Raw genomic sequence first — 25,880 nt, forward strand, 5'->3', positions numbered from 1 at the left:
AGGCCTAAGGTCTGGCAGCCAGTGAGAGTTTGGGAGTTGGAAAATTCGGAGCAAGGCAGAGAGGTGTAGGGCTTGTTGGCAGCACCAGGGGGCAGCACTTGTTCACTGCCTCCCTGGAACCAGGTCCCAGAAAGCTGTGTATGCAGCCAACACACCTGAAGGCCATGGAGGTGCTGTCCCTCAACAGCCTGCGCACTGACTGCCTGCTCCAGGTCCAAGCTTGGGACCTCCCCTTGGGCACCTTTGTGGAGGGCCCATTGTCTTTGGATGGTTTGGTGTGGACTCAGCCCCGTGCTATGCCAGCACTTCTGCAATTTTGTCCATCCTTTTCCCTTTAACCATGGACAGGACTGTCACAAATTTGGGGATTTGCTCCTTCGGCTAAGCCTTCCCACTTGAGAAACCATCCCAGAAACAGTCTGTAGGTTGTTTATATCAAGTCCTTTTATTCTGATACCACAGAATTACCTTGTCACAATACAGGGGGAGGGACACTGAAGTACCACGAGTTCTCACAGAGCACAGAAGGACAGCACACAATTCACAAGGTCATGTGGAGGACTCGGGTCATTGCACTTACAACTGTAAACTTGTTTGTTTGACTTTGTACAGCACTCTTCCCCCCTCAAATAAAGAAGGAGAGAAGGAAAGAAAGGGAGAGAGGGAGGAGGAAGGGGAAAGCAAAAACAAGACATGAAAGCTAGAGGAAAAGGTATTGAGTGGCCACCACTCTCCAGGGTAGTGCACTTGGAGAGAAGGAGCTGATTTGACCCCAGAAACTGAATGAGGCAGAAACATACACACACACACACACACACACACACACACACACACACACGCACGCACATACACACATGATCATGTGCATACACATACAATATCTCATGACTGCCATGGCTCTCCAGTGCCACCCCAGTGCACATGGCAGCAGGGCTGCTGGCACCCAGGGAGACAGAGATGGCATCTCCGAGGAGTTTCAGTTGATTAGGCCTGTCCCTCTAACCATGTTGGAGTCCATGATGACAAGTATTTACAGCATGGGGGTGGGTAAGAGGAGAGGGGACGGGACAACAGGGCAGGACCATGCTGTCCTGGCAAAGGACCTGCCTGGAAAACTCCCTACAGGCTCCAGAAGGCAAGGCATAGTTGCCACCACTGCTGTTCTTTCACTGTGGGCCCTGAGACCACATGCTCTGCCCAAGGACTAAGAGGATGATGGTAGGGGAGGGCTGTCACTGTGAAGTGAGTGCACTGGGCCCTGAAGTGAGCAGAGAGAGGAGGCAATGCCCTTGCTCATGATGCTGGGGAGAGGGGTATGGAGAAGGCCTGGGCTGCATGCTAGAGACTCCTTGCCCAGTTGGAGATGTGTCTGTTGCTCTCTACTTCCCAAGGCACCAAATGCTGGTCCCTCAGCTTCTGGCTGCATTGTCCCCAGAGTCACAACTGCATTCATGCAAGGGCCAGGAAGGACAGTCCATGGACCAGAGGCCTGCTCCAGCCACCTTCACAGAGGGGCGATGATGTATCCTGTGGGTACAGTGGGGGATGAGGAGTGGCAGATATCAGAATTTCAAACTCAGAGGGCTTGGCCAGAAAGGAAATTTGCTGAAAAGTCAATACTTTAGAGCCTGAGACTGGGCCTGCTGGAGGCTGACCTCCTAACATTTCCCTGCCTGTTCCCTGCTTCTTGTCCCATCCCCTGGCCTGTAGTGGAAAGGACTATTGCCTTGGTCTCCAAGGCACATCCCCACACAGACCTGGTCCTGGGTGGCCAGAGGTGTTAGATGATGGCTTCCCTCAGCCCTTGCTCAGATGGCTGCATTCAGCCCATACCTGATCTCTGGGATGAGGCAGGTATTCCATGGGTGGGGTGAGGCCAAGTCCCAGAAAGGCAAGGGTGTTAAGTCCAACACAAAGGTTGGCAGCTTCTTGTCCCATCCATAGCTACCAGAGGTGAGCGAGGAGCCCTCTCTGAAGGGGTGTGTAGACCTTATAGAAAAGCATGAGAAATGCGGACCCCTGAGAAATGCATGGTGCAAACCAGAGCACTCTGGACGAAGGTCAGGCCTTGAAGGGTCAGGCAGCTACTGCCTGCCGCACTCCTGGCTCAGTGGTAAAAAAGCTGATGAGCAGTGGGACGCTTGGGCTTTGGAGAAGGGGGTGGGCAGGGAGCATAGGTCCTGGGGACAGATGCAGAGAGGGTCACACAGGACCTTCTGTAAGATTTGCTCTTGAGAAACTTCACAAGAAACTTAGCTTGAAGTCATTGTTTATATGAACAGTTCCAGATGACCACTATCAACTGTTCTCACCACAAGTGACAAAGGCCCAGCTCTTCCTGAGCATCCATTGACCCCCCTAGCTCCAGCCCAGATCTCCTGGCTCACAGTCCTTTGAGCCTCGTAGCCACAGAGGAGAGGCATGAAACAGGTGCAGTCAAGAGCTGGGGTCCCTCAGGCACAGCCTGGCTCTGCTCTTGCCTCTGCCTCTCTGGCCATGGATGCCGCCCAGCTCTGCCCTTGCGTGGTGCCCTCTGGGAAAGGGCTGTCAGATGCCTCTGGCTCAGGGTTGGGGTAGGAAGGGAAAATGACAGACAGAGAGAAATCCTACAGCAAACCTTCAGAATGTCCATACACACACATCCTGTGCGGGCTCCTACCATTGCGTCTGCTCCGGGGATTCCTTTTTACCTGCTATCCTGGACAGAGAAAACTGCAGGGTATGTGGGGGCCTTGTACTGCCTGCCCTGCAGCCTGGCACGCTCAGGCAACAATTCTGGCAGGTCCTCACTAGCTTGTGCAGAAGTCAGCTAGAAGTGCTCCTGAAGGAGAGGTTCTGAGGCAAAAAGAACTCCAAGCAAGAGGGTCAAGCATTTAAAATGGATGAAATCGTGCAAAGAGGCTGCGAGCTGTGCATGCTCCACTGCGGGACAGGCGGTGACTCACCTGGCAGCAGCGAGTCCTGCCACAGGTCAAACATGCCACAGACTGAGAATTTCACACACACAATGGGAGCAGGGGTGGGGTGGGGGGGTGGGGGTTTTATGAGTGTATCTATCCAGTTTCTCAATTGCATGTTTGCAATTAACTCCTTATACATAACATGGAATTTATTAAATATTAACAGTTGTCATTGAGGGTTTATATTTCATTGCATAGAACGTTAGAGATGAGACTTGTGGCTGTGCCCCAGATGAAAGGAGGCCCCCAAGGGAAGGGCCCTGGGGAGGAATGCTGCCCAGTCCACCAGATGGATAGACAGTGCCACATTCCCCCGCACAGGGCTGTGGGCCTTTCCCCTGGCTGGCAGAAGTCCTGGCCCCTCTGCTCTGAGTACACCCACTGGTGATGGCTTAAGAACGACTGGAATTGCACAGTAAACAGAGGCGGGCTGGGAGGCCTCCCTAGACCTCGCCCTGGGGTTGTGCTCTTGGTGGCCTGCTGCCCCCTATTGCTTCTAAGTCAACATTCTCCCTGTGCTGAGCAGGGGCAGAGCAGAGAGGAAACCAAACCATCAGTCACAAGGTGGTGGTGGAGGGGGAGAGGCAAGGGAGTGAGCCAAGAGAAGAGAGAAAGGGGGAGAGAGAAACAAAAGAAAAATGTTTATGAGGTATACACGTAAATCAAACTGGAATGATTAAGGCTGTTCTTGAAATCAAAAGAAATCCCCAGGTGTACGGATGAGGAGCCGGCTGGTTGAGACAATGGCGGTGCCGCTGGGATGCTCACGATGGCTAGGGGGATGGCTTTGAGATGGTGGCAGTGTGCTAGCACGCTGCCACCCACGGGCTGGGAGAAGCCTCAGCCGGCGCCCACACTGCTTTTCGGTGTTATGGCCTCTTATTTCAGCGATGAGACAGTGTTAGGTCCTAATGTTTGTAAAGTTCTCCCAACCCCTGGCCACATGGAGGTCTGCTCCAATGTCACCCAGAGGGCACGTGACAGGGGCAGGGCCCTGTGCCACAGAGGGATCCGGGCCAGCTGGAATGTGAAGGAAACGGAGCCCAGGGCCCCCAGCCCTCAGTCAAAGCCCCTCTCCAAGGCTGTGGAAAAACTTCTGGCATCTCGGAGGGAGGGCAGTGTGTGCCCAAACTCTGTGTATAACGCATGGGAAGCCTGGCTGGCCAGGCCGCAAAAAGGCGGCTGTGGGAAGTACGGCAAGACACCGTGGTGGCAGGGTTTCTGGAGAGGGTCCTCCCTCCCAACGAGGGCTGTGCCTTGAAGGTGGTGCCCTGCAGAGAGCAGCATCTCTGGAAAGACAATTAAAGGTCCCCCGGCCAATGGTCCGACTTGTCCAGCAGATGCTTCACCCAGGCAGCTGCTGTGAGAAAACATCACGTCCTCAACTGAGGCCTGCCTGCCACGTCCCACCTGGTGAGTCTTTGGGCCAAGGGTTTGCCAGATTGTAGATGCTTGAAAGAGAAAAGGAGGGAGGGAGGAAGGAAAGAAGAAAAGAAAGGATTCTGTCAAGAACGGTAGATAGCTGCTTCTCACCCTCACATTCCTCTCAGCCATCTGCCGGTGCTAGCAGCCACCTCCTCACCCACGGGGTGCCATGCCACTCAGGCTTGGGGAGATGGGTGCTTGGGCAGGTTGGAGGTCACAGAGAGGACAGCAAGAAAGAAGAATCAGGTCAGCCAGGAAGGGACACTTCTTTTAAGGTAACAAAAGTTCCTTTTTTTTTTTTTTTTTTGGCTTAAGAGTGATGGAGAAGGGATTTGGTTTGAAATGGCAAACCTCTCCAAGCCCATCTCTGAAATTGCCATAAAGAATTTCAGCAGAGGGATACTCACGGCAGCACTGTCCACTTGACCCAATCATTAGCCGAATGCTAGAACTCAAGGGAGATTTCTTTAACTATAAAGTCAGTGGTCTCAGTGGCCCACCCACACCATGTGGCAGGACACAGCACAAAGCTGTGTCTGTGCTTCCTTTCCCTGCCCAGGAACCATACCCTGGCCCCAAACCCAAAGTAGGTACTGTCATGAATCCAGGCCATGGGCTGTCCCTCCTTCCCCTCCTCTCAGCACCACTTGTGATTTCACATCTGTTCCAGGGCAACTCCAAGGAAACATCGGCTGAGCGGGAAGCCGCAGGAAGCCGCAGGAAGCCCGCTGTGGGAGGGTGAAGGCAGGAAGAACACTAAGGGCTGCACTATGGCTACTGTAATTAGAATAAATTCCAGGCTCCTTACTTGGCCTGCACAACCTACCCCAGCTGGCTCCTACCCCCTTGGACTTTACCCCTGACCACCTCTCCCCTCCACCGTGGCCCTGGCTGTACTGGTCTTTTCCCTGTCCCTGGTCCCATCCCAGCATCCGATCATCCGTCAGTGCTGTTCCCTCCCCTTTTTTCATCCCACAGCAGCCGTCCTCCTCCCTCAAGCTTCCCTCACATATCTTTGGCTCTGAGCATTTTGTCTAGAGCAGACCCCACTGCTTCCATAGCTCTGCTTCGCTGGCTTTATAACACTTATCACTTTCAGAAAGTACCTTTTTAATTGAATTTTATTTTTAAACTTATTTATTCTCTATCTCCTTTAATGGATTGTCAGCTTCAGAGGGCAGGGACTTGGTTTTGTTCTCTGCCATATCCCCAGATCCTGGAAGAGTGCCTGGCACATACCTGGGGCTTGACAAACATTTGTTGAATAAATGGATGGAAGCCTGGGCCTTTCCAGGGCCCCACTGCTTTTCCAGAGAAAGGTAGCCTGTGAGGTATCACACCTAGCTCCTTCCCTCCCACAACCAGCGCTGCCCTGGGCCCAGCATCTGCCAGCCCCAGGGCTCCCTTGAAGTGACCTGCTCACTGACCGCCAGGCCCCGCCATGGATAACACATACATGCCTGTGCACCGTGAGAAGCACCCTGAAGGGGCAAGGAGGGAGAAGAGGAGGGCCCGAGGACCCCTCCTATGGGATGATGGTCAGTGGTCCTGGCTGTGCACAGAGCTGCACCAACAGCCAGGCGATTCTCCTCCCACCCAGGATGATGCACTTCCTCCTCCTCCCACAGAGGCAGGGCCAAGGCCAGGGCCAGGGCCAGGACAGGCTCCAGGAAGTGGTGTCCCATCCTGCCTTGGCCACTGCAGCCCAGACAGGGTGAGGGCTCCCATCCTGAGGCCCTTCTGCCCTCTCCCTGAGCTGACTTAGTCTGGGGGTGAGACTCCCTTTCCTCTATGTCCCTTCCTGTCTGCCTCTCTACTCCTTCCGCTCTTCTATCCTGTGGGCCACAAGCTCAGCCTGTGAAGCCAGGAGTGTTTTGACTTCATTCCCAGAGCTACAGATGCGGCTCTGTGGGGTTTGGGGACTCTAATCTCTTCCAAGTGGCTGGAGCAAAGGCACCAGCAGCAGACATCAGGGAAGAAGCATGTTCCCCTACAGGTGCCACAGACTACCAGGTCCTTCAGGATGACTTTGAACTCAGTACCCAGCACATAGACTTCAAGTTGTGAGGTGCAGTTGGCCGTGCTGGGCTCTTCTCCAAGGGTACCACCTGACTTGTCTGGCACCATCTCAGGCAGCTCTGTGGCCCCTGCCTCTGCGGGGTAGAGGGCTGCTGGGCCCATCACAGCTGAAGGAAACCCAACAGGCCCTTCCCAGTTCACACTTGTCAGAACTGGCTAGCTGTCATCAGCCAGGCCTTGGCCCTTCACCCCTCCTCTGGCCCATCTCACCCTGATCCTGACACTCACTGTTATACGCAGAGTCCAGAGCTGCGCCCAGGCCTCTGACTCCAGAGATTTTTCCACAGCAATGATACCTCTCTTCATTTCTTCAAGAGCCTGTGGAGCATTTACAGAGGAGGGCTGGAGAGGAGTTGCATCCTCGGAGGCCTACCTACAACCCAGTGCCAGCCCAGTGCTGTGAGAGCCCTGCAGGGGATAGCAGATGGTTTGAAAGCCAGGGCACTGGCCCTGGCTTTGGCCCCTCCTTTGCTGGGGACCCCTACTGTGTTGGCCCCATGGTAGGGGCTCTGTGCACAGTGTCCCTCCTTTTTCTCCTCCCACATTCAGAGAAGGGAACATTGCAGCTCTGGGCACTGAACCAGCCGAAGACTGGACTCCTCCCAGAGGACCCCTTCGGACTTGGAGCCCCACCCCCACCCCCAGTGCCTTGAGCCTTTCCCAGAAGAGGCAAGGTACAGGCTGCTTGTACTCACCATGCTGGGCATGGTCACCAGAATGAGGAAAATTTTTTGCCAAAAGCAGAGACAGCTGTGACAAAGAAAGAGGAGAGCGCCATCAGGAAATTGGGCCAGACCTCTCCCAGTTGGGGCCACTTGGCATAGTGAAGCCAAGCTCAGCCCAAGGGGCAGGGACTGCCCGGAGAACAACTGGGCATCAGCAGGTGGGCCCTCTGGCTGGCCTCTGCCTGGGTGACTGAGTCTGGAATCATCTCACAGACCCAGCCTGTACCAGAGCAGCCACTCACCACAGACCAGTTGCAGGCAGTGCATACCTTCCGTCAGTTTGCCAGCTTGCTCGGCTGCCCCGCCAGGGAGGATCTTGGAGAACACACTCTCCCCATCGGCACCTGGCTGGCCGGCGGGAGCCCCTGGGGTTCCTCCAGGCCTGGCTCCAGCCTTCACACCTAGGAGGAAAGAAATCACCATAATGAGCTATGCACGGCCTGGCTCTTTACGGTCTGAGAGGACAAGTACCCTCATAGGGATGAGGTGGGAAGGTGAGAAGGAGGCTAGGGGAATAAAGAGAAGAAGGTAAGAACAGGAAGACAAGGGGTGGGAGGAGGCAGAAAAAAGGAGGTTGAGGAAGGGAAAGAAGAAGAAAGGGGAAAAAAAGGCAGAGAAGAGGAGGAAAGGGGAAGGAAGGAGGGAGCAAGAAGCCATGGTCCCCACCCTGTGCTCACCAGTGCCTTCCAGCTTCTCTGCCCAGAGCTGCTTGGGCCCTAAAGCCCCTGTGCTGGTGACCTCATTGGCTTATTCTAACCCCAGGCTTGTTTTCTGCTGGGGAGGTCTACAGCCCCTGGGGCACCTTCTCAGGGATTAATGAGGGCATGCAGTATGGGAGAGCTCAGGGCACAGGTGGTATATAGAGAGAAGAGCCTGGGTGCTCTGGGCCATAGCCAAGGGTGCCAAAGGATAGGCTCACCTGCAGGTCCAGGTCCTGGTGTTGGCTGGGCCTGAGGAGCCCTCCCCTGTTGCAGTGCTTTGGCTGTCCCTTTAGAGCCATTTGTCTGTTCTGCCCGTGGCTGCAACACAGAACCTATAGCTAAGATTCTGCCCATGCCCAGCCTGGAACCAAGGGGATGTCCAAGCTTCATTCATAGCATCTTCCCTGGTTACAACCCATGCATGGGAGCTCTGCTTACCGGTCCTGCTGGTTGAGGACCTGTGGCTGTGGTGGGGCCTGGCTGAGGCTTCCCTGCAGGCTGGCTGGCAGCAGGGGCTGAGCCCCGGGTGGTTGGCTGGCTCTGTTGCTGCAGCCGAGCCTGCGTCAGAGCCTGCTGTGGGGGCTGCAGCCCAAGACCTTGCTGCTGCTGCTGCTGCTGCTGCTGTTGTGTCTGTGGCTGGCGTGATGCTGCCCCAGAGGGTATTTGCCTGGATGATGGTGACTGTGACTGCTGTGGTCCTGGAGCTGCCTGCCGACCTTGCAGCTGCGGCTGCGCCTGGGGTTCTGCCTTTGACTGCAGGGCAGCGGGCCCGGAGTGGGCTTGCAGGGAGCCCTTCTTGCTGTCAGAGGCATGATGGTATGTGGATGGAGCACGGGATGGCTGTGAGTACTCAGCAGAGCTGGGGTACCCAGGCTGACCCTTCTTCGTCACAGCTGGAGCAGAGCTGGGCTGAGAGTGGGGCCGGGCCTCATGGCGACCCAGGTCCCGAGCATGTGGTTTGGCAGCACGCCGTCCCGGCTCCTCACCAGCGTGGCGGCCTGAGTGCCGCCCGTGGTCACCGTGCCGGTGTTCCTTGGCTGAGGCATGGCGGCCTGGGCCACCCTCATCGTGAGGCCACAGGCCCTCCTCAGGGGGTTCATCGTAGTCATGGTAGCTGTGCCTGGCAGGGCCTCGCTTCTGGGAGGAGGAGGAAACTGCATGGCCCCCGTGGTGCCTGAACCGGTCAGAGCGGGCATCCCGGGGCTTATCAAACCAGTCCGTCTCCTCCTGGCCCAGGTGATACGCTTCAGAGACCAAAAACAGAATACCATCAACCCCCGGGCTAGCCGCAGGGGGAGGCCTAGCTGAAGCCATGCAAAGAAACCAAGAGAGTGGGTGCCACAGCCACAAGCAGATCAGCAGGCCCCCAGCCCACCCTCCCGCAACCAGGGACCAGGGCACAGATGGAGCAGGCAAGGGCAGCCTGCCTGCAGCAGGGCCCACCAGATGAGGCGCCAGACCAGACCCTGCTGGGACATCTTAGGGCCCAGGGCCCCACAGGTAGGCAGGCCCCCCAGCTGCTGAGTATCCGCAGAAATCACCCCTGGCTGCCATTACCTTCGCTGTCGGAAACCACGCAATGGGAATCATCCAGGATGTAGCCCTCCTCACGCTTATATGCGTGGGCCCGAGGTCCGTCCTTGACATGTTCCTGGACATCAGGCATGGAGTGGCTGGAGCAGAACTGTGGGCAGGTATCCCCGCCGGGAGGGAGGGGCCCTCCGGCAGGGCGGGGCCTCCCCAAAGGACTGACGGGGCTCTCCTCTTCAGAGGCCTGGCTCCGCATGGGGGGTCGTGCCCGGCTGTGGGCCATACTTAGGGATGAGGGCTTGGGGCCCGCTTTTTGAAGTCGCTCCACAGCCTCCCGTTCCCTTTCGTACCCCTTGCCCCGGCCACTGAAGTCGTGACTGGACAGCTTCTCCCCACTGTATGCAGAAGGTGCCCGGGACCGGCTGCTCCCACCGTAAATGCGGTCGTCCTCCTCCACTGCGTCCCGGCTGGACATCCCATAGTATCTTTGCTGCTCATACACGTTCTTCTTGAGCCCATAGGTGATTTCGTCCTGGAACTTCCTGCCCCGAGAGACCAGGCTGCTGCTGACTGCAGGTGGCGGGTAGGATGCCAGGTCTGACTCTACGTCCTTGGCCTCTTCAATAGGCGAGAACTTGGATATCTTTTGCTCCATGCCCTGCTTCCGGTGCTTGCTGCGCTTTGAGATGGCAGCTGGAGCCAGGCTCTTGGAGGGATGCTTGGGCCCCATGGGCCCTGGACCATACTTCTCTACTCGAGCCCCATGCCTATAGTCACTGTCACCATAGTAGTGGGTACTGGCTGGTCGACCATTGCTCTCCATGCTCCGGAGGTGGCCACCCTTCCCGCGGGGGTCGTATGAGTCTTCCTCAGATTCCTCTTCTCCTCTGGCATAGCAGCAGGGCAGTGTGGGCCCCTCAAGGACACCTGGTTCTCCAGGCTCCTTCCCTGGACGCCCACTGCTGCCTGGCCCCAGGGGCTCCAGCCGCTGGCTATCAGGAGCAGTAGAGGTGCTGTCCTTAGTCAGTTCACTGATGTCATCGATCATTACGTAGTTTCGAGGAACGTTCTGCTCCAGACTGGTATAGTGTGAGTCAGAGGGGTAGGTGGGGGCTGGGCTCTGGCTCACACTGCCACGGTCACCAGCCCGGGGCACCTCAGGGACCTTGCCCTGCTCATAGCTGCTGCTCACTGCTGGGCCACTGTAGCTGGTTTCAGATGGGGCTGAAGACATGGCCACAACGGGGCTGGCGATCACCTCATAGTTGGTGGGCACCTTCTGCTCCAAGTCGGCTAGCGATGTCTGGCGTGGCTTCTGCAGTGGGGCACGGCTATCAGCAGGGACTGGAAAAAGGGTGCCCTGTGTGGTTGGCATGGGTGTTTGGCCTGCATAGTGGCCTGTGGGACGGAAAGCCTGCTGGTTTGGCAGGCCAGGCTCAGCTGGGTAACTGGCGCCAGGAGGGAAGGCAGGAGCTGGGTACATGCTGGGGCCAGGGTAGGTGGGGGCCTGGTGGGCTGGGAATCCGTTCTGAGTTGGCCCACCACTGCCTGCAGAATACTGTGGGGCCGGAGGCTGGAAGCGGGGCTGCTGGAAGGCAGTGGGACCAGAGGGGGTGGCAGGAGCAGCGGCAGTGGCAGTGAAGTCCATAAACTGGCCAGCGGGAGTGGTGCAGCCCTGGAGCCGCAGCTGGTTGAGCTCACTGTCCGATAGGTAGTCACGATGCTCGCCAAGACCACGCAAGGGTGGGTAGTCACGGCCACCCCGGTCTTTGGCCAAAGACTCTTTGCGTTGTGTGATACCCAACTCCAGGTACTTAAGCTTGGCGTCAATCTCCTTCTCCTCCTCATCCAGCTCTGCCTGCTTCTTGCGCAGCTTGGTGGACTCGTGCTCCACCAGCCGCAGGTCCCGGTCCAGCTCCCGGAGCAGGCTGGCTTTGGTAGCAGGGACAGCGGTGGGCCCCGTCAGCCCTCGCTGCAGCAGGCTGGCTGCATACAGCTGTGGGGAGGCCTGGCCAGCCAGGGGAAGGTGAGCCTCCTCTGGAGGGGGGCTGGGCAGTGTCCGCTTCACCTTGCGGACCAGGCTGTTGGGTGGCAACGCCGACACCTGAGACAGAGGGAAGGGTGGGCAGCACTGAGACCCAAGGTGTGGTGACTTGATGGGGTGTGGGGTGGCAGAACCCAGGCCTGGTCTGGGGAAGGAGCTGGGTTCCATCTTGCTGGTGCCCTGATTTACCAGGCAGCCTGGAGGCCTACCCTGCCCACCCATAGGCCTTGGTTTCTTTGCCATAGTGGGAAGATCTGTGATTATTTTACAGCCTTTCTCTTTCCCAGAGCTTTGGGAAGCAGGAGGGTAGGGGCAGATTCCCTTCATGCCAATGTCCTGTACTGGCCCAGCACATGACTTTGAGAAGCCCTGCACATCTCCAATGGGCCTGCCACCCTCTGCCTCACATTGAGGTAAGAAGAGTACAGCTGTGGCTCTGGGTTTGGGGCCTAGCAGCTGACAGGGGTTGAGATCAGTGGACTATGAACAGGAGGCGTGGAGTGGAGAGGGTCCTGGGCCCGCCAGGCTCCCTAGAGGAGCATGGGAAGGGACACATGTGGATTGTATGCCAATCGTGGCAGACTCTGAGTCATTCTGCATCCTGCCCTAGTCCTCTCTAAAGTGGCAGGCTTCTCAGCTGCCTGCCCACCCTCTTCCTCTAGTGCCCTGCACCGCCCTCTGCCAAACCCTCTGGGCTGTGCTCTTGGCCTGGTCCCCAGCTCCCTCCATGTCCCTCGGTCAACCTGCTGTTCTCTGGAGCCACCCGTGCACCTGTAAGTCCTCTCCAGCCCTACCTCCAGCAGCATGGCTTCCTGGTCAAGGTTCCCTAACAGTGCCTACCATGGGGTCCTCCTTGCCTACCCTAGACACTCTGCATTGCCTGAAGGTCCACACTGCCTGGCAGTTCAGTCTGCCTTCTCCCTTTTTCTCTAGCTCCTAGCCTTCCTAGAATGCCCCATGCCCTTGGGTTTCATGGACCACCCAAATTCCAAAATATACTGGGAAGTGACTCCTGTAGGATTCTTACTTTTTACCTTGCCAAGTAACTACCTAAAAACCTCCCACCTACATCCACCATATGTCATAATAAAAATTATAGTGTGCCCTCAAAATTTCAGGGTGGGCCTTTTATGGAATAAATTTAGCCTTTTGAACCCCTCACTCTGTTGTCTCTTTTCTTATTTTGGCCACGCATCATGAGTGCCTATCATGGCCTGGTCTCACGTGGCCAGCCCATAGGACCTCTGTGCCTGCAGCCAGGACCACCCTGCCTGTCTGACCTGCCCTCCCTGCCAGCCTAGAGTCCTGATCCCACCCACACCCCTATATATGGCCTGCATACACCAAGACTTCACTACCCAAGATTATCACCTCCACAAACCCCATTCTAAGGCTCCACTTTTCTCCTCTCTGTGTCACACCCTGAAAATGGGCAAATCTACCTCACGATGCCTCTGGCTCCTGCCTCCTCTGCCAGGTCTCTTCCTTCAGCCCTTCCTCCCACATTCTGCCCAAGAAACTTTCCAAAACATCTGCTTTGTCCCATCTCACATGCCTAAAACCTCCAGAGGCTTCCAGGGTCTTCAGGAAAAGCCCATCTTCCTCAGCCTGGCACTCAGTTGTTGGCATTAGGCCCTCACAACCCTTTATTCTCACTTCTGCTGCAGCCCACAGCCAAGCCACTTCTCACAGTCCCCATCCATCACTGGCAAATAAAGCCACAGCCAAGGGTAAGTTTATGCTTCTGAATCCCCTATCTAGGGGAGCAGACAGATGTGTAAACAGATTTACCGAGGGCCAGGTAGGGGCAGGGAACACCCTGGGACAGAGAGCACACTGCAGCCCACTGGGATGGGCCTCTAGTGCTAGGCCATAGGGGTGTGGGCTTCTTGTGTGGCAATGGAAACCAGGCCAGGACTGAGAGGACGAGAGCAGCCTCGCCAGGTTCATGTGACTGATTTTCTTAGGAAACACCCATAGATGAAGTTTGGAGTGGAAGGGGTCCAGACTAGAAGTGAGAGCTGAAGAGGCCTGAAGGGGGAGGTAGCAGGGGCTGGACCAGGTATGGGTGGTGAAGGGACAGTGCTGGGAGGAGGCTGAAGCTTCTAGTAGGGTATATGGCTGCAAGGCTGTGGGGGCCCATGTGTGTGTCTGTATCTGCCAGGCTGTCTGCCGGGCTGCAGGCTCTATCAGATGTGCACCAGGGAGCATCTGCTCATTGACTCTTTCCCCTGGGCCTCTGGGGCCAGAGATGCCTCTACTCCCACCCCAGAAGAAGCCCCTCCCTGTGGGGGCCCCTCGGGCTAGACAGAGACCCCTGTCCCACCCTGGAATAGCCCCTGTTCCCATACCTGGCTACCCAGCCCCCCCTGGTGCTGGTAGAGGGAGAATCTCTCTTTGGCAGACTCTTCGGCGGTGGGGCTGAGGGGCTTAGGGTCAGACAGGGACCGCTGCAGGGTCTTCATGGGGCGAGGCAGCGTCTGCTGGCGGAGAGCGCCGTCAGCCGTGAAGTGCTTCTGGGGACTCACGTGAGCCTTGTTCAGCCTCTCACTGGAAGCAAAGGAGGTGTCCAGGAGCCGGTGAGGGGACAGGGGTGAGACTGGTGAGTAGAGGACCTGAGGGGACTTGGGAGGCTGGCGGCTCACAAGCTGTGAGAGAGACTCCGGAGGAAGGTGGGCCTGGTACCCAATCTCCAGGGGATCTGGCTTCTTTTTTTCAAATCTGCCCAGAGGCCCTGGGGTGACGATCTGGATGCCAGGCAGGTAGGGGCTGATGGCAGTTGGCCCTACAAGCTGCGGCCCGGCTACACCCTGGGCCTGCCCATCTGGCTCCGTCTGGCAGGCCAGGCTCTCCCCACGCCCAGTCTTCTCTGGCGCCGATATGTACCTGACGATCTCCACCTTGGGATCGGTGGCAGCTGTGATGTGGATGGCTGGAGAAACCCTGGGCAGCTGGTCAGGCTCCGTCTGCACGGAGCAGTCACTGATGGTCTGGATGCCCACGCTGCTCATGGCCCTCACAGTGGCAGCAGCACTGGATGACGAAGCAGTGGCATCATGCTTGCTGTCAGAGCCTGAGTCTGAGTGGCGGGGAAGACGAGACCTGCGGCGGCGCACTGGCTGCTCCCACTCAGCACTGTCTTCGTCATCTGTCTGCACGCTGCAGTCAGCACTCCGCCGTACCCGGCGTCGCCGACTCAAGAGGTAGCGGCCCTCCCCATCCTCATCGTCTGTCTGCACGCTGCTGTCGGCAATCCTCCTGACCACACAGGGCTCAGCCCCAGACTCTAGCTCACAGGCATCCCGCAGGCGTGGCATGGAGTGCCGCTTCTTGATGCCACTACGGCTGGCCTCCCACTGCTCCTCCGTTTGCAGTGACATGTCTGAGGCAGAGCTGGGGAGACCCCGGTGCAGCACAGGCTCACGAGGCTGCCCAGGTCCTTCAGGCCCTGCCATGGCAATGAAGGCTGCATGTGTAAGGGGGGGCCAATACTGGCCATTCTGGGCCAACTCAGCAGCCGCTAGGGGGGGCCCTCGGCCAGGTGCCTCACAGGCTGCAGGAAAGGGAGCCTTCTGCCGCTGCTTCTGCTCCTCTAGCTGCTGCTGCAGCTGCTGCTGCAGCTGCTGGATCTGCTCCAGCTGCAGACGCTGCTGCGCTAGCTGTTCCCGCTGCAGTGCAAATTGAGCCTGGCGTTCCTCTTGTTGCTGCTGCAGCACATGGTGCTTGATGGTCTGCAGCTCCTGCAACTCCCGCTGCACCAGCAGCTGCTCCTCCTCACGGTGCCTCTGCAGCTCCACACGTTCCCGCTCTAGCTCCTCTTGCAGCCGAAGTTGTCGCAGCTTCTCCAACTCCACCCGCTCCCGCTCTAGCTGGAGCAGCTGCTCCTGTTGCTTCCGCTGCCTCTCCTCCTGTGATGCTTCCTCTTTCTCGAACCCTGGCCGGCTGAGGCCCCCACTGCCACCCCCAGGAGCAGCATCTGCTGGTGGCTTCTGGCCGGCTAGTGGGGCAGGAGCTGGGGCTCCTGCAGCCTCCTTGATGGCAGCAGGGGTGGTTGTGGGAAGAGGCTCTTCCCGTGCAGCCCCTACTGGCATCTCTGGCCTTGAAGGGCCCCCAGCCCCAGGGGCCTTGGCAGCAGCAGGTTTCCCCAGATAGACAGGCCCTTCTGCAGGTGGAACACTGGAAGCAATGGGAAATCTACTTGGTGCAGGATATCGGTACAGCCCTGTGGGTCCAAGAGGTACCCGGGGGGCAATCATGGGCACACGTGTCAGACTGGTGAGTGGCACGGCTGTGATTCCACCAGATGCGTAAGGCCTGTACATGCCACCACGCACCATGGGCCGCAGGACTGAGGCAGGCTGGGTGGTGATGGGCAGTGTTGCAGCAATTGGGGTATTGATAGTCGAGTAGATCATGCCATCAGCTGCACGTACAGTGGCTGTGGACGGCAGCAGCTGTCTGACTGCTGTTCCGTGGCCTGCTGCAGGCCCATACTGGGCCAAGTTCCCAGGACTTGGGTGGCCCTCTGGAAAGGTGGGGTTACCAAGGAGTCCAGGTCTGAGGGGAGCCAGACTCTGCGGAGCACTGAGCCCGGGCCCATGCTGGGGCTGGTACTGCACAAGGTCAGGGCCACCACCACCACTGCCATGCCGCCCACCATACTGGTCCATGGAGTTGAGGGCAGCGCACATGCGACTGATTTCACGGGCTGTGGTGGCACTGTACTGGGCCAGGCTGGCCTCCTGGAAGCCAACTGCATCTCCCCGTGGGCCATACCTGTGGTCTGAGTAGATGTTTGACACTGAGCTATAGCGCCGCATGGGAAGCGGGTGAGCCAAAAGGTCTGTAGGATGACGCAGGTCCGTGACTGAGCCATACTGCAAGCCCTGCCCTAGGTAGCGTCCATCCGCAAAGCCCAGGCTATAGGAGTGCTTCAGTGAGCTGAGATCCATAGCCGAGTCTCGTCCAGGACCCTGGAAGAGCTGCCCGATCCTCTGGGCATGGTAGTTGAGGCCAGCCTCAGCCAAATTGGTGTCAGACATGGAGGAGTACAGCCTACCAGGCAGGCCTTGTGGGTAGGGCCTCTGCTCCTCATGGGGCCCAGGCCCCACCACCCCCTGTGCCCGGTAGGTGGGGGGCTCAGGAGGCTCAGGGTCCCGGGGCCCATAGAAGGGGCCACTGCTTTGGCCAGGTGGGGCAGCATCTGCCATGCTCTTCTCAGGCACACTGGGGGCCGGGTGGAAGGTGCCAGTGCAGCTGCTGCCAAAGGGGAGCTTGTAGACCATGTCACAGCATGCCAGCTGGCTCTCAGGCCTCATCCCGGTAAGGTCCAGGGCACCCGCAGGCTCCTCTGGGAGCAGTGTGGTCACAGTGCCTGCTGTGCCCTCTCCCATCTGCACCACCACAGTGTGTGGCTTCCTGGCACCTGGCAGAGCATGTGACCGCAGCTCTGCAGGGGTGGCCCGGTGGGGCTCGGCACCTGGCTCTGGCACTGGGCCTGGCTTGAGGCCAACGCTCTGGGCGGTGCCCATCTGAGTGATCAAAACGTCTCTTCTGGCCAGAGGAGCTACTTGGTTGGGCAGGTTATATCTGGCAAACTTGGCCTCCCTGGGTCTTCCCCGGGGCCCACTTCGGTATTGGGCTGTCTGGACAGCCTGTTCTACTTGTTTGACCTGGGCCAGGCACACGGGGCTACCCCCACCCTGGCCAAAGTCAAGGCGGCTCTGGTAGGGGTCTCCATAGACCACAGGCTGCTTTTGTTGAGCCATGAGCACAGACGAGGCCATGGTGATGCTCACGGTGGTGGCAGTGGCAAGGAAGGTATGCTCCTGGGCATTGAGGTTGATAACCAAGGGTTGCACGGCGGTCGACTGCCGTCCTGGGATTGGATCCAGGGCAAGACCATACTTCCTCGCTTCCACAGCAAGAGAGGTGAGGTCCATGCCCTGGTCAGTGAGGATGATGGGAGTGGGCTTGACAGCTGTACGGAGGTCTACCACTGCAGTGCCAGGGGTCCTGGGGCCTGGCTCAACCCTAGACGTCCCAGGGACAGAGGAGATCCGGCACAGGGAGATGTTCTCAGCAGGGAGGGCACCCCAGCCATATAGTGCCAGGGACCCATCTGCACCAGCACTGGGCACCCGTGGAAAGCCAGGTGGCCCAGGTGGCTCTGGGGGCAGCTGAGACACACTCGGAGGTGTTGTCTGGCTGTAGCCATGGGTGGTGGGCTGGGTTTCAGTAGGTGAGCAGAGCGGGGAGGTGGAGGCACTGGCATGTACCATCCTGGTCTGGCTGGAGGCGTCTGATGCCAGCGTGATAACCATAAAGGGAGCCTCTTGAGAGGACTCCTGCCACACCAGGCGAGGCGTGCTGGGTCGATGTGGTGTTTGTGTACCCTGGGCTACCATAGGTGATGGAGTGGGGGCACCAGGGCTCCGTGGCATGTCTGAGGCAGGGGCTGGACTTGGCGTCTGTGTAGAGAACTCTGCTGTGGCCCTTGGGCCCATCTTGCCAGGGGAGAATGTGGGACTCTCTGAGGGGGAAGACGGGGAGAGAGGTGGGCTGGAGCTTGCAAAGTAGGAATATGCCCGGGAAGGCTGAGGAGTGCCACCCTCACCGTCACTCGCACTCAAGGGCTTCTCTCTAGCAGCTTGTGCAGCTGCAGCAAGGCCACTGGGGGCCTGGGGTAGATCCTCAGTTTGGGACCCATAGTTTGCAGTCGTTGGGCTGTGTCCGTATCTGTGGGCTGTGGAAGATGGTGAAGGACTGCGCTCGGAGCCTGCTGGGGAGGCTGGAGTCATATATCCTCGTGGCAGCCCAGCTGGACAAGGAGCCACAGCTGTGGTGGCTGGGGTCCCAGGGCCCTGGGAAAAGGGCATGCCTATCTCCTTGGAGGCTGAGCTAGGGGAGGCAGGAGAGCTGTGCAGCTTGAGGGGGTCCTGAGTCTCCTTTGCAAAATGCTGAGTGACACGGACATCGGGAATAACTCGGCCCCCGCTGCTGTCTGAGGAGGTGGGGGTAGAGAAGGACACAGGGGCAGCGAGCTGGGTGGGACTGGTACCAGGGGTAAGGGGGCCACCATTTTGCTTCATTGGGTCCATGTATGCACTCTCAGCATTTAGAAACTGCTTCTCCTTCTTTTTGTCCTCAGCAAAAGCCAGGTCTCGTGAGGAGGCCTGCCGCATGCGGACTATGCTCTGTGATGTCTGAAGGATTTCTTCGTACACAGCTGCTCCCAGGCTGGCTGGCGTGCCCTCTGCAGCAGGCTGAGCAGCCTGGCCATACTCACGGTCTGCAGTGTCTTGATATTCGAAGGAGCCCGGGCTCCGGGGGCCTGTGGGCTGAGAGGGGCTGCCATGGGGTCCCCGGGCCCCTGCCGCCTGGCCTTGCTGCCTCTGGAGCAGCTCAGCTTTGCGCATCATCTCCTCATAAGCCTCCTCGGCGCTCTTGAGGGGCCGTCCGGAACTGGGAGTGGTGGAACTGCCGGAGGGTGTCTCGGTTGGTGAGTAGAGGGACATGAAAGTGGGCAGGTTGTACTCACTGCCTGACTTGTAAAGCCGGCTAGGGCCACCATCCAAGGCCTCAGCCTCAGAGTCAAGGGAGGGTGAGGGTGAGTACTCGGAGCAGGAGGAGCGGTGTAGCTCCTCCATCTCGGCCGCCTGCCTCAGCTCCTCCGTGGGGGAGGCATCCTCGATGGGTGACAAGTTACTGGGTGGTGTCTTGGAGCGCTCTCGCCTCCGCTGGGCCCGCAGTTCTTCCTTGTCCCGCCGGGTCTTGCGGGCTGTGCTGCGGATGCGCTGCTGCTCCACCTCCCGCATCTTCTCTTGCTCACGCAGCAGCTCCTCTTCCTCCCGCAGCTCCTCCTCCTCCGAGGAGTCCTCAATGGTGGGTAGCAGGGGCCCATGGGAGCGGTGCCGGGCCTTGCGCTGCTGCTTTGCTTCTTCTAGACGCTGCCTGCGGCTGGGGCTGCTGTCACTGTCCTCCTCTAGGGAGGACAGAGAGGTGGGAGAGGTGCCTGAGGTGTAGCTGGGTGTGGAGGCAGGCAATGTAGAGGAGTGCTCACCACGGGAGCGGTCCTCAGGGGAGCCCGTCAGGCTCTCCATCTCCAGCTCAGGCTCCCGGTCCAGACTGGGGTCTGGGCCTTGGCCCAGGTCCAACTCATGACCATAACTGCCCGTGCTGTTGAGCTCAATGGTCTTGAAGCGACGGAGCCCACCCTGCAGGGTCCCACTGCCATCAGTAGCCTCTGCTGAGCCTCCCTCAGGGAGCAGCTCCTCATAGCCCGTGGTGGCATTGTGGGGCAGGCGCCTCTTGGGCAGTGCTGCTGGTTCTTGGCTAGCCTCAGGCCTGTGTCTGGGGCCACCCTTCTGGGTGCCATGTTTGGCCAGGCCACGCCCAGAGGTGGCAGTGTCCTCCTCCTCCAGGTTATCTTCCTCGGCGCTCATCTCCAGAATCTGCCGTCGCATGAACTCCTCATCGGTCAGTTCTGCTGCCCGGGCTGGGGGCTGGGGTGGAAGAGGGGACAGGCCACCCTCACTGCTGTCCTCCACATAGTCGTGCCTCAATTGGCTGCCAAAGTCGTCTGAGGACTCAGCAGTGTCCTGCTGCTCTCTCCGGCGCCTCCACTCAGCAGAGTCTTCGTCTTCCTCCAGGATATCCTCCAGCTCCTCATCAGAGTCAAAGGCCTCAGGCGTGATGGACAAGGAGTGGGGCCGCTGCTTCTGCTCCTCGCCAGTACTGCTAGAGAGTGGCTTGCTCCGCTCACTTGGGGCCGGGCCCTGGGCCTGCAGCAAAGGCCGCATGCTGCTCCCCACCTTGTGGATCTCGGAGGGGCTGGGTGGATGTGGCCCTGTCACCCCTGCACTGTCCAGCTGTTCCACCTCCTGCTGCACGACTCCTGTGATCTCACTCTGGGAGCTAGAGATGCCGTCAGAGGAATAGCCTGTGTCACTGAGGCTCTGTGGGCTCCGAGACGCGTCCTGAGAGTAAGGCTTGCCCACCAGGTCCTGCAGCAGGGTGAAAAGCAGACACTGACTCCCCATGGCAAAACTCATGGTGGGAACCCAACCCTCCCTGTCAATCCCAGGACCCTAGTGAAGAGTCTGTCCATTTCCCAAGGGTTTAGGGCACACCACCCACACTATCTCCTTCTGGCCTTGAATAACCTGAAGGTTCCATGGCAAGCCCAAACCAGCCCTTGGTCTTCAAAGAGAAACTTTACTAGGTCAAAGGGTATCAAAACCCAGCAAAGCATCTGACAAGGTGCCAGACACAGCACCAGTGTAAAACTCAGTCTCCAAGCGTGCCAGAACCTCATCTAGACTTTCCTTCTACTGTGTCCCCTCCCTCCTGTGTGGCCCCAAGGCACCTGTCCTGAGCCTACAGCCTCAGCCACCCAGGGAGGCAAGCCTTTCCATAGACTGTCCTGTCTGAAAGCTAGGGTCTCTGGGAAGTGAATGGGACTGACCTCCGCCTCCCCACCCTTGGGGGCTTCTGGAACAGCCTTGACGACAGGGGTGGCAGGTTCAGCCCTCCTCACCCCACTCTTTACTTTAGGAGTCCCAGGGGTTGGGGTAGTCTCTGGAGGTGGCTTCGGCATGGGCTCAGCTTTAGTGGGAACTCTGGTCTTCTTTTCCTGGGCACTGCTTGGGGTCTTGCTGGGTTCAGAAGCCCTGAGGGGCTTGGCCTGGGGGCTGGCCTTGGTGGATAGAGGGCTGGCCTTGGCAGGCAGGGGGCCTGATGGCTGGCCCAGCCCCTGTGGCCCTTTCTGCTTCAGAGGGGATGTTCCAGATGCACGGTGAGGGGCCCCTACAGGGGGCGGCTGTGAAGTGGGTGGCGGCAGGGGGGTCGGCTCTCCTAGGCTGCCCTCCAGTAGCCGCTTGGTTTGGCAGTTCAGACAGAGCCACTCTGTTTTCTGCAAGGAAATGGGAGAGGGTGTTGATGAAAATTAAAAAGACACTGAAGTCCTCAAATAATATTTCCATAACTATTTCTGTAACCTTAGGGAGGAGAGAACTTTCAAAGCATAACACCAAAGACATAAGGAGAAAAAGACTGATTGATTTACTGCCCCCAAATAACAAATTCCCCTATCCTTGAGATGAACATACACAAAGTCAGAATGCAAGTAACAACCCCAAAGAAGAGTACTTTCCTTAACCCACAGAGAACTTTTCACCCGGCCAGAAAAGGGGAAGAACTGTGGGGGACGGGAGGGCCTAGCCCTAAGCACAGGGGGAAGCTGAGGTCTCAATCTGAGGGAGCAAACGGCTCCTAGTGGGCTGGTATGGAGTCCAGCAGTTGAAAACCCTTGCAGAAGAGGAGTGGCATCCAAGCATGGAGCACTTCCTGGAGGCACTACGCTTCCCCTGCTTCCCAGCTCTCAGGTCTGACTCCATCCTTCCCCACACTCTTTCCCAGGTAAGGGCTATGCTAGAAAGGGTGCAGACTCCTGGGGCCAGGGGAGACTGTCTGGGAGTAGCCCTGCTTGGTGGAGGACAGAGGGGCTAAGCAGTCCTCCCTGCTCAAATCCCCAGCCCAAGTCACCTTGTCTAAGGCCAGCAGAGACCCTCAGGTAGAGGCCTCCTCCTGCCCCCAGGGCTCTGGACTGTTCCTCTGATGGGGACTATGTGTGGTGGCCCTTGGGTCAGGGGCCCTGCTCCTTCCAGAGCTGGACTGGGATCAAATTCTCAACCATCAGTCCACCACTCTCAGGATCCTCTACTGTTTCAGGCCCAGTGCTGGGGGCTGAAGACAGCCATGACTCAGCAGACAGACAGGAACTGGCATGCAGCCTTTCTGGAGCCCACAACCCCAAACAGGTCATTTACAAGTATGACACAGGTATCAGTGGTGAAGCCCCCAGAACACAAGAAGCGAAGTCCAAGTCTCCCAGCCCCAGCTGCTTTGTACAGGGGTAGGGTTTGGGCATCTCTGAGGCCTAAATGGGTGATTCCTGTAGCAGGTCTGAGGCTGACAGGGGCATGTCTCCCAGTAGTCTCCTCCAGAGTCAAGGCTCCTCCTTGGCAGGATTTGAAGTCCTTCCCTGGCCCACATGGGATGGAGAATGAGAGTTACAGTGGAGCCCAGAGCAGGGTCCCACAGACACCTGTGCCTGTTCTTATTCTGTGGCGCAGAGCCTTAGTGCTCCCTCCGTCCTGCAGGGAGCTGACTCATCCCAGGTGCCTGGACATACAGGCTCCCACCAGCAACTCTGCCACTGAGATGGACCATAAGAACCACGAGGTCACAGAGCCAGAGGACTGGAAAAGGAGGTGACCTTTGGCCCTTGCCACCCCCAGGAAGGCTAACAACCTCAGTACCCTCACTTCACATGCTGCCTCTGGCAGCCTTGGAAGCCTGGTACCCCCAGGGTGCCTGCCCTTAGCCTGGCATCCTAGGGCCACCATGGCAGATAACATGTCAATGATTCTGCCCTGGTTTGCTGTCCACAGAGAGCTACACTCCACTTCTCTGCTCTGGGCTTCAGCAGAGGCTAGGCTGGGCAGGTGGCAGGGCCTTGGTGTGTGTTGAGGGACAGGCCTGCTTCCCAGGTTGGTTACTCAGGGTCGAGACTGCTTCTCTCCCACTGGAGCTTCTGCTCTTCCCCGAGGCCCAACCCCATGCACAAGTCCCAGGCAGAGGAATGGGGCAGTGGCCCAGCTGTGGAAGGGGACCCTTTAGATGCCCTACATACATATACTCTGTTCTCTGCACAGCCCAGCCCTAACACCACTACTGACTCCCTTGAACCTTATCTGATGCTCAATGTGTCTCCACACAAAACCCCACAAGGCAGTTAAGTGCTGGCCACTGGCCAGGCCCTGGGCTCACTTGGCCTGGCAGGGTGCACCCCCAGAGGTGCCTGGGGAGAATACAGATAGGTTGAGACCGAGCCGCAGATGAACAGGATATGGGAGAGCACAGAGCCTGATCCAGGAACCCTAGCTCACATGCCCCCAGCATCACCTGTGTACACAATGGAAACTCCCCCATGTCAGAAAGGACTGTGAGATGGCAAAATGACCCTGGAGAGATGGCAGGGCTATAGGCAGAGACCAAGAAAGAGAGCTCTGGAAATGATCAAACAGCCCCTTCCCCAGCCCTATGGTCAGCATGATGGGTTTAGGATCTAGGCCCAGTGGGCTGGCCCAAGACAATGCTGCCCTAACTCCACTTTGGAGCCCTGTGCACACCCATCTCATGTTAGGCCTCTCAAAGTTTGGTTATCTGCCCTGGCCCACCTTGGTGGCCTGGCAAACCCCTAACCCCATCTCTGGCCTGCAAACCCCACACAGAAGCAACAGTCTAAATGAAGCAAGTCACCTTGGAAGGGTGGTCTGGATGGAGGAGGCAGACCTAATGCTAAGTACTCTGACCAAATGCTGGAGAGGCCAGCTTGCCTGAGCCCAGAGGCCCAGCTCTCAGCAGAGATGTTACCTGTGGTCACATGCTCCCTGGGGCTTTGCTCCTTCATACATTTATTCACGGCGACAGCCAGGTTGCAGTTGCCTGGCAGGCCCTCTAGCTCCTGGCCCTGCTATAGTAGGCAGTGAGGAAGGGAGAGCAGGCAGGAAGAGGCGTGTGAAGTAAGGGCTAAAAATAAACATTGACCTGGCTGCTGGAGGCCCTTCACAAGCCCTCTGGGAGTGGGGAAGAAGGGTACAGGGCACTGGGGCTGGTAGGAGTAGAGCCAGGGGAGACCTGGCCCAGGCCCAAGTCTTCTGGGGAATGAGAATCGGGTGGAAGGCAGGCCATGTAGAATCTCTGTGCCTGGGGGCTGGGACACAGTTGCTGGGGTCCCAATTCCTTTATTCATTCTATTCTCATTTTCTCCAACCCCAACATACCCCTACCTCCATCCCAATCGTTCATTCCCTTATTCTTCCGCTCATTTCCATTCCCCAATTTCAGCGTTCATTCCTCATTCAGCCATCCATTCATTGCGCAGCCCTCTCGTACTCTGCCTCACTCAGCCCATGCCAGCCCCAGTCCTTGGGAAAGTGCTGCCTGCTTACCCCTTTGCCTGGCCTCTTCGACAAAAGGGCAGGGGATGGATAATGGGGTGGCTCTGATGACTACTTCTGCCTCACTCCCTCTGTCCAGTTCCTTTCTGGGGCAGGAAGGTACAAATTCCCCAAGGACAATCATCACCTGACAGTGGGAGAGGCAGATGTGTATGCCATCAGATGGCGCTCAGTGGTTCAGGGCATCACTATTTAGGGTAAAGAAGGGGAAATGGGATGACTGAGTTAGTGGGGTGCCCTCTAGGCACGTGAGAGCTGCTGCCTTCTGGGACCACTGGCTATTGTGCCTTGTGAGCCAGGACAGATCATGCACTGTCTGCCATCGTCTGAATGAACCTGCATTCCACGTAATCTCTTCATGTGTGGAGCTGGCCTGCATGCCAGTATGGTTATGGTGACACCGTTCCAGTCAATGCCCTATGGCCAGCTGCCTGGCCCTAAACACCCTCAGCCCTGCTGCCAGACCAGGGGGCTGTGAATGAGAACTCCAGAGAAAAGGATGCCCAGGGGTCATCTTGGAGGACACTGGACCACAGGGATGGCCATCACTGGTGCTGCTATTCCTCTCCTGACTCTGCGACCCTGAGCCTCCCTGTTGCTGGACATGCCTAAGCTCCTTCTTTCTGGGCCTCTTCCTCCCATAAAATAAACCCACCATGGTGTCCCCAGTGTGTATCCTTGTAGCTGGGCTGTACCCCCCTCACCCCCCAGCACCAAATGTGTTCGTTTCCTGTGGGGCATGCCTCATGATACCAAGAGCTTACACCAGCCACAGGGTCCATCCACACCCAGATAGGGGCTCATGGGGATGCTTCCTTTCTCACACAGAGACCCCTCTTTTAGGATACTCCTCTTCCAATATCCTGGCTTAAGGGCTGACTGTGTCAGGCCTTGCATAAGCATCTGAGGTACAGCATCTCACCTGGTTCTCACGGAAACCTGAAAGGGAGTATCGTGGTCCCTATTCTACATAGGAGGCAACAGGACCTCTGGCCTGATGCCCCTGCTGCAACCCCTGCCCCAGTGAGCAAGCCCAGCCCCACGTGTCACAGGTGCAAGGGACTTTGCCCAGGGAGGCCCGACTTCTCAAGGGCACAGCTGGAATTTTGGCAATGATGATATAATAAGAGACTGGTAATGTTACTGTCACAATTCCAATTCAACTAATTTCTTCATAAACTCGATTTTGAACTGAAAGTCAATTAAAAATTAAGCCAGAGAGTACTATTATCCTTCCAAAAGACAAATAGGTAAAAAAAATTGGAATCAACAACTCTTAATTATGAAATGACTCACTAAATAGCACTATGGTTATTTTTTTCAGAGGAAAGTTCAAAAGGAAAAAGGATCCAATTTTACTCCCTCCTCTATTGTGTGCTCTGAACTCCCAA

General features: G+C 57.6%; 1 protein-coding gene across 2 annotated transcripts in view; it reads right to left on the reverse strand.

The window, feature by feature from the left end:
• Nucleotides 1–422: 422 nt before the first annotated feature.
• The window catches only part of BSN (bassoon presynaptic cytomatrix protein), a 116,004-nt gene continuing 90,546 nt past the window's right edge, over nt 423–25,880 (reverse strand). Inside the window, exons 4-12 of one of the 2 annotated variants that reach the window (XM_054481598.2) lie at nt 20,931–21,377; nt 13,816–20,469; nt 9,448–11,524; nt 8,329–9,134; nt 8,109–8,208; nt 7,459–7,590; nt 7,160–7,214; nt 6,693–6,782; nt 423–4,411 (exon numbers count right to left, since the gene is read on the reverse strand). In XM_054481598.2, coding sequence (XP_054337573.1) covers nt 7,174–7,214; nt 7,459–7,590; nt 8,109–8,208; nt 8,329–9,134; nt 9,448–11,524; nt 13,816–20,469; nt 20,931–21,377 — 10,257 coding nt within the window. In that variant the 3' untranslated portion in view covers nt 423–4,411; nt 6,693–6,782; nt 7,160–7,173. The other variant, XM_063661115.1, reaches the window with a different exon arrangement.

The sequence above is a fragment of the Pongo pygmaeus genome, chromosome 2 (assembly GCF_028885625.2).
Source record: "Pongo pygmaeus isolate AG05252 chromosome 2, NHGRI_mPonPyg2-v2.0_pri, whole genome shotgun sequence".
Lineage (NCBI taxonomy): Eukaryota > Metazoa > Chordata > Mammalia > Primates > Hominidae > Pongo > Pongo pygmaeus.